Source organism: Uloborus diversus, chromosome 3 (genome assembly GCF_026930045.1).
Source record: "Uloborus diversus isolate 005 chromosome 3, Udiv.v.3.1, whole genome shotgun sequence".
NCBI lineage: Eukaryota > Metazoa > Arthropoda > Arachnida > Araneae > Uloboridae > Uloborus > Uloborus diversus.
In genome coordinates, this window is record NC_072733.1 from 324,534 (window position 1) to 332,641 (window position 8,108).

At 31.8% G+C, this 8,108-nt stretch overlaps 2 protein-coding genes across 2 annotated transcripts; both read left to right on the top strand.

Annotated features, from left to right (window-relative positions):
• Positions 1 to 605: 605 nt before the first annotated feature.
• LOC129218176 (putative nuclease HARBI1) lies at positions 606 to 4,535 on the top strand. Its single transcript, XM_054852394.1, has 5 exons — positions 606 to 874; positions 1,336 to 1,505; positions 3,739 to 3,871; positions 4,210 to 4,351; positions 4,507 to 4,535. Exons 1-5 carry the CDS (start codon positions 644 to 646, stop codon positions 4,533 to 4,535), a joined length of 705 nt encoding a protein of 234 aa, XP_054708369.1. The 5' UTR covers positions 606 to 643.
• Positions 4,234 to 6,102, top strand: LOC129219303 (putative nuclease HARBI1). Its single transcript, XM_054853646.1, has 3 exons — positions 4,234 to 4,351; positions 4,507 to 4,654; positions 5,531 to 6,102. Exons 2-3 carry the CDS (start codon positions 4,539 to 4,541, stop codon positions 5,796 to 5,798), a joined length of 384 nt encoding a protein of 127 aa, XP_054709621.1. The 5' UTR covers positions 4,234 to 4,351; positions 4,507 to 4,538; the 3' UTR covers positions 5,799 to 6,102.
• The last annotated feature ends 2,006 nt before the right edge of the window (positions 6,103 to 8,108 follow it).

Here is an 8,108-nt window from a genome sequence, read left to right on the forward strand (position 1 = left end):
TTGTTTCAAATATTGGTATGGTTTCTTACAAACTTGCGAAGTATTTAGTCTTCGTGTTTTCTTCTCTTAATAGTCATAATTCATTCTCTGTTTAAAATTCGACTGAATTTGACGAAATAAGTTCCTATTTTCTCTCCCTCTTTGATGGCTTCTTTTTAATGTATGCTCTTTATTTATGATGCTTCATTGATATGCCTTAAGATTAGACTTTTTGAATTTTATTTTATCTTTATGGCAATTGATGAGTTAATTTTCCTTACTCGATATGTCTTAAGCAATGTTTCTTTGTTTTTAATGGAAAATTTTATATACCATGTAAAATGGTCTGGCTAAGTGAAACCCACATTCTCAGTGAAACTTGGAAGCATTATTTCGAGGTTAAGCCGGCTGGTGGCGCGATGGTTAGGCGCTGGCCTTCTACGCCTGGGGATCCAGGTTCTGACCGGGGGGCTGTGCTGGTGTTATCGTCTCACTCGATTTGTCGGGTGGGGAAGACGAAGCGGTAGAAAGGGAAACCCATTTCGACGTTTTCCCCTATCGAGTCATTTTGAGGTGTGCTCGTTAAATCGCTGTCGACGCGCCCTAGCGGCCGAACAGGTTTTGCGTTCATTTTTCCTCGACAGCTATCAGCAGGTGAGTGGCTATGGCATCTCGTCTGCTGATAGAATTGTTACGTTTATATTTGCAACGCTACCAACTGCGAAGCCAAAGAATTTTCCTGCGATCTTCAGAGGATCCTTTTGAGTTTTCTGATGCAAAATTTGTTAGCAATTTCAGGCTGTCCAAAGACTTAGTTAGGATGCTCTGCCAAGAATTAAAACATGATTTGCAGCCACATGGAAGCCAAAAGACTTGCATCAGCACAGAAAAAAAGGTGAGATATGTATTTTTAAAATGAATTCAGTATGTCAACTAATCTATTAACTTTGTGTTTCAAACAGTTATGATAGAAATGTATTATAATTAGAATGGAGAACAATTTAATATTTATATTTTTGCATTTCAAAAGTTTGAAACGAAGAAAAAAAAATTTACTAAAACATCTGTATGCATGCATTTTTAGTACATTCTAATTAGAAACTACAAATCATTTAGCTTAGCTATATGACTTTCGATTGATTTCTGTAATTTAACATTTCTTCTTACTTTATAGACTTAGGATGTTAACAAAGAAAACACTAGGAACATTTTACAGTGGTGTTTAAAATCTTCTTTTGTTACAGTTGTGTGTTCACACTGTTTTATTAAATTCTTACTGCAAAATCTTGTTAAAGCTATCTTATACTAAGAATTGAATATAAATAGAATCATTAATGTCTAAAATAACATTTTCAGGTTCTATGTGCTCTGAGATTCTTTGCTACAGGCTCGTATCAAAGCTCTGTAGCAAATGAATACTCATTGCAAATTCACAGGACTTCTGTTAGTAGATCAATTTCCCGAGTCTGCCGTGCTATCGAAAGGAGATTGCTGCGGGAATGGATAAGTTTCCCAACAGATACAAGGTATGTATTACTCTTGCCCTTAATGGTGTATTAATTATCAACAAAACATATGTTGCTATGCACAAGTTTCAGTGATAATTGCATTTGCAAAGCTATCCGGGCCGACAACCAAGTTGGAAACTAGGGGTCCGGTTAAGAACTAGAGACGTACCGAGTACTCTGTAACTACTCGGTACTCTACCAATTTACCGAGTACTTGGTTCTCAGCCAAATTTTCGTCAGGTGCTCAGCCAATACAGAGTTGTTGTAAAAAATTGAATATTGTTCAAAGCAGATTTTACAATTGATAAAAAAGTGCTAACATATAATATACTGCAATCATTCACAATTCAAATCCAAATTTTGAGAACAATGACGTTTGTTATATGCTTCAATGGAGTAAGTCTTATATTTTAATGCCCCAAAGGTAATGAAACTTATTTGTTAAAAATGGGGCTAAAAAGATAAGTACGGAAAATATGAAATTTTTATGTTATTAAATGGATTTTTGCCACTAACAAAATTATTTATAAGAAGCATAAAATGCCTTTTCATAAAATGTATAACAACTTTGAAAGCACAAATGTGCAGGAATACTGCAGACACATGTTTTGGCATTACAAGGAATGCTTTTTTTAATGCACAAAATGTGAGCTTATAGATTTAAAGACATCAGACAAAAGTCGGATCTTTTTCCATTCATTAGCTCACATTTTATGCACTGAAAAAGATGTTCCTTGTAAAGCAGAAACTCGTGTCTGCAGTGCTCCTGCACATTTGTTGCTTTTAATGTTGTTTTATTTGCTTTTAAAAATTATATACATTTGGCGTACTAAAAGTAAAAATTGATATAATTTGTTTTAATTCGAACTTGATTAATTTTACCTATTATGCATTTGTTTACTTTTAATTTAAAAAATAACTTATTTGTTGAATTATTGACACAAACGAAATCTTTTAATTAATGAACAACTAAATTTCAGCTGGAATTTTGTTTAAAAAAATATTACTTGTGTGGACATAGAGCTCTATACTACTATTCCAATGAGTTCAAAATTCGTCATGTGTGTGTCGGTGGTTCTTCTTAAAACATAATTGGTACTCAGTACTCGGCCGAGAAGTGAAAGGCCAAGTACTCGGTACGTCTCTAAGAACCATAGTACTGCCTTGGCCCTTACAGCTATTACCTCGGGGGAAGACGAGTCTTCCCCTCTTAATCGTGTTACAGATAATTGAATACCAGAAATATAAATTTATGGTAGAAAAAAAAAATCCTATAGCACTAATGTTGAATTTCCTCGCTTTAAGAAATATTTTTCGTCTATACCTCTCTTATTCAAGTTTTTTGAGCGAAACTCTTTTTTTTCAAGTGGAATTTTTAGTCACTTTCTTGCAAAAGTAAAACCAAGCACAAAAGGGCCTAACCGTAACCTTAGTTGTCTTCTAGCTGTAATCTTATTCAAGGCTGTAAAATTCATCCAGGGGTTGGAAGAATTGGACAACATGCAGTAAGCAGGGAGTGAAATGTTTCTTTGATTGCTTCTCTGCTCCTCTCCAGTCCCGTCTCATCTAATGCCACAACAGCTCTGCTCCTTTGTGTATAGAAAAGTGATTCCCTGGGCTTTTTATTTCTTGTTATTGAAAGAGACATTTGTCAATAACAATGTTAGACTTGGTTCAACTTTTGACAAGTACGAAAATGCTTTTTTCTGAATGACTGTTGATTTTCTCCTCTGCCTCGGACTGATTGTGTAGTAAAATGGGCGCAAACGGATTTATAAAAATATACATATATTGTGAAAGAATTTGAATTTCCATAACTCAGGTTTTGAGAGTGAATCAAAACTGAGGAAGAGGCCTTTTAGAAAGGATGAACCTAAGTAAACAGACATTTTTTATGTATTCATTTATATAGTATGTAATTTTTTTATAATTCATACAGAAACATTAAATATTTTAATTTTAATGAAATGCATGTCAAAATTTGAGTAATGAAAAATCATTTTCCATTTATCGTAATAATAATGAACATTCTACCAGCAAAATATCTCAAAAGATGGGTTTCTTGTATTATACGTGTAATCAAATATCCCGCTTAATCGAATAAGGCATGTTGGAACCGTTGATATTTGTTTAAGCTGGGCTGACTGTACTTGCATCTCATGAGTGATCTTTTACAGTTCAAACATTAATATGTTTAACCATTTTTAATTCGACCGTGATTACAAAAGTCATTTCTTTTTTTAAACAATAGAAGTCTACAAAAGAGGAAGACTGAATTTTATCAGTTTGCACAATTACCAGGGGTCATAGGTGCGATAGATTGCATCCACGTCGAAATTGTCAAGCCACCTATTGAAGATGACCTCTACCCGGAACACATTTTTGTAAATCGACATGGAAATCACTCTGTAAATGTTCAGATGGTAAGGATTCTACTCTCTTAAATAAACTCTTAAATATAACTAATTTTTCTAAAATCATGAAATACAAATAAAACTTCAGCAATTACATCTTGTACACCTCATGTAAACAGATATTTGTTGCCCACTGCAACAAGTTCACAAGACAATTGCTCGTCTTGGAGCAGACAAAAAAATGTATGGGCTAAAAGAAAAAATACGATTTTTTTGACGAAATGATTTAAATGCATTTCTAATATCATTTACTCAAATACTATTCATGTTCTTAATTTTACTAAATGTTTTTCTGACCATCCTTATAGGTCTGTGATGCAAAGCTCAGGATTCTGAACGTCAATGCCAAATTTCCGGGTGCTTCCCACGACTCCTTTATTTGGAGAAATTGTTCCTTAAAGAGGAAGTTAAGGGACGTGGTGGAAACTGATACCAATGCTTGGCTAATAGGTAATTTTTTTTTACAAATTTTGAAATTGCACTTTACACTTAGACTGTTTTACACTGTTGATTTCTGAATTTGCTCATATTGTGACACAGTCGAGTGCTGCAAATTATTGTCAATATACATGTATATGAGCAATTTTGTATGTTTTATTTTGAAGGTGACAGTGGATATCCGTGCGAACGATGACTCATGCCTCCCGTTAAAAAGCGAAGGCTAGATCCGCAAGAGGAGCGCTACAATAAAAAGCACGCAAAAACAAGGAACCCCATTGAAAGGTGCTTTGGTGTGCTGAAATCAAGATTCAGGTTAGCTTTGAAAACAATATTTTACTTTTCAAAAATCCTTAGTATTTCCCAAAAGGCATTCCAATGAGCGTTTATTTCATTTGAATTGCATAAATGAAACTATTGATAAGTGGAATTGGGTCTATTTAAATACAAAATTTAAAATTTGCAAATGTGTTATTTTCCCAAGTCATAAAAATTCGGATAAATGCGCTCATCTCTATTGTTTATTAATTTACTAGCTTTGCACAGTCTACCTCAAAAATAAATTAAAACAAATAAAGTTATATCAAGTGACACGAGGTCAAGCTTGAAAAAAATATATGAAATTTCCCCGACAGATTGCAGAAAAATAACACAAAAGGAAGAAAAAGGGGATTGATGCAGTTTTTAAAAAATTAAGGACTTTTTAAGGGTATTTTAGGGACCTTAATTTTGCTTGATGAAATTAAGGGTTTCTTAAGAAAGTACAAACCCTGTTTTAGGGACTTGGTGGTTTAGTTTGCAGAGGAAAAAAATCTTCTGAAGGGGTATTATTTGCAGGCTTTCGCCTTTAACTAAAATCATACCGATTGGACACTTTCTTCAAGTAGAATAGCCATTTAATGCCATTTTCGGGTCCTTCAATTAAAATTCGAATGGTTCAGCGCTATTTTAGCGTTTGAAAACCACTTTACGCTCCTTCTCAGGCATGCAAGTACCTCCCTGCCAAATTTGGTTGAGATCCGACGTAAATTGGATTCGTGTAGAGAACATACATATAAATATGTATATTCTTTTATTTATGCATATTAACATAAATGAATCCAATTTTGTTCTCATCATTGTAATTACTGTGATACATAAACATTTAAAATATAATTATACTTTTCTAATAAACAAATTATATTAATCTAGGTATCTCATTCAGGACAGAAAACTGCATCACCATCCAGTTGTGGCGGCAAGGATAGTAAATGCATGTGCCGTGTTGCACAACATGTGCATACTTCACGATATTGAAGATCCGGACGATATTAGCAGCGAAATCACTGAAAGAGAAATTCAGGATAGTATTGGTGATGATGATGCTGATGATGATGATGATGATTATTTATCTACACCACCAGATGCAAATGGCTATGCAACACAGCAGCGGCTGATCAGCATGCTTGGGAATATTTAAATTATAACTAGTTTTAAAATATTTGTTTTCCTTTTTTGCAGTTTAGTAAAATAAATAAGCTTAATAATTATAATGTTCATTGTGATTTTGAAGTATTCTGATTTATTTTTTGTACATTAATCTATTTTTTTGTGTATTAGCCCAGCCTTTTTTTGTATATTAATCAAGATTTATTTGATATAAGAAAGAGTGTAGTAACCTGATTTATTTTGCTACAGATTAGTAACCAGATTTACTTTGCTGTTCAATTTTTTACTTAATTAAAATTATAGCTAGTAATTTTTGTTTTCAAATAAATTTTTAAAATATCCATTTTTGTTTTATATATTTTGTGCTCTGAAACTGTAAATCTTATTAAACTAATAAGTTTCATTATATGCTCAAATGTTAGAATTTTTACTTTGACAGTATCAGAAAATATTTTTTCACCCTCGTGCTCTTTTATCTTACAAAAAAAAAAAAAAAAAAAGAATCCAAGAAACAAAATTTTTTAGAGATGGATGGATGTAATAGTTTGAAATTTACATATAAACAGACACTGAAAAGCTTTTGCAAAGCTTTTTGAAAAGCTTTGCTGAAAGTAGCTTTTGCAACCTTAAAACGCTTGCATGCAATAATTTACCACTTTTCATGTCTTAATTTTGTCAAGTTTTTTTTTTTTTTTTTGTTATCAATCTTGATGCAAAAAATCTTTTATTTTTTCTCCAGGTTAAAATTAACTGTTTCAAGTACTTAACCCATCAAACAGCCCTGAAACTAATATATTTGTGCGATAAGTAGTATACAAATTGGCATACCCCTAGTTATTAATGAAGAAAATACTTTTTTCATTTCCATTGTTCTAACGTTTTTTCATTAAACCATATAAAATATCTTCAAGCTGAAATTGAAGAAAAGTATGGGAGATATGTACATATATAGTAATATGCGAAAGCAACAAATTTCATAAATTTGAAGTTAAGTTGAGCCAGCTTAAAATGCTTTAACTCCTATCAATAATAATCTGAGAATGCAATAATGTAAAAAATAATAACAAACTGATATAATTTTTCAAATTTTATTAAATATTCTATCTAGCGAAGCATACAGCAGATTGCCTACATGCGTTACGGTGCGTGTAATACTTTCACCATTCTGGTTTATTGTTTTAGTCAGATTGTCTATCGACGAAACTAAATTATCAATTTTTTCGCAGATTTTCTGCATTCCTTCATCCTGCATGTTCTCTAGAGAATGAATCCTTTCATCCAAATGATTTGTAGGGGTCTCTACTCTCCTTTTTTTGGAGGCACTCCCATCCTGGCTCATTGGCCTCTTTGGTGTCTGTGAGACTTCTGCAATCTATGACACAGAAAGGGAGAAAAAAGTACATTAGTCAACAATGAAAGCATTTTTACTTCTTACTATTATGTTACATTCTAATTTTAGTTAGCATAGATAAAAATTAAATGTACAATAAACTCCTGATTATCTTGATAATCCACTAATAGGTAATAAATGGTACTAGTGTATCCAATACCTTAAAAAAAATCAATAACACACCATACATTTAAACTAGCTCACACGATATAATGTAAAAAATAAAAGTCAAATAATAATTATTATTATTGCAAACAGATTAACTGAAACATATCAATCTATATTAAATCTTATCTGATCTAAGCATATATCCCAAAACATGCAAGAAATACATTTGTTTTTTGCTCCCTATGAAAAATATCCGGATATAATTACTCTTTTCAATATTGGGTTCTATTTTTGTTAAATTTAATATAGAAGTATATGGCCTGATATAATAATTATTATATCTAGTACATACATTTTATAAAATTTAAACAAGCAAGTTTGAATAAATAAAAATCCTAAATTCCCAACCCTAATATTTATTAACGGTCACCAGACTAAACATTAAACAACAACAAACAGGACATTTAAGTTTTTAAAAATCTGTCCTAAAATATATTTTAAACATGAGTCAGCAGACATGACGAAAAATACAAAGAATATTTCTATTAATTCTATTTCTACTCTTTTAACAAACATTCAAAGGAACAGTCAAAATATATAAATTTCTAAATAAGTCTCTGACCTTTCTAGGAATTATAAACCATAAACTTTTTACACCTCATACATCTATACCCTCCAACACACAAGATATAATAAAAGCTGCTAGCTGAGAAATTATCGATATAATTTTTAAATTCAAATTATTTCATTGCCAGAAAAAGTTGAAAACCTACTTCATATTCAAATAAGTACTTGCATTGAAAAATTCTTTTTGTGTTTCATAATCAAGTTCTGAAAAAAAGG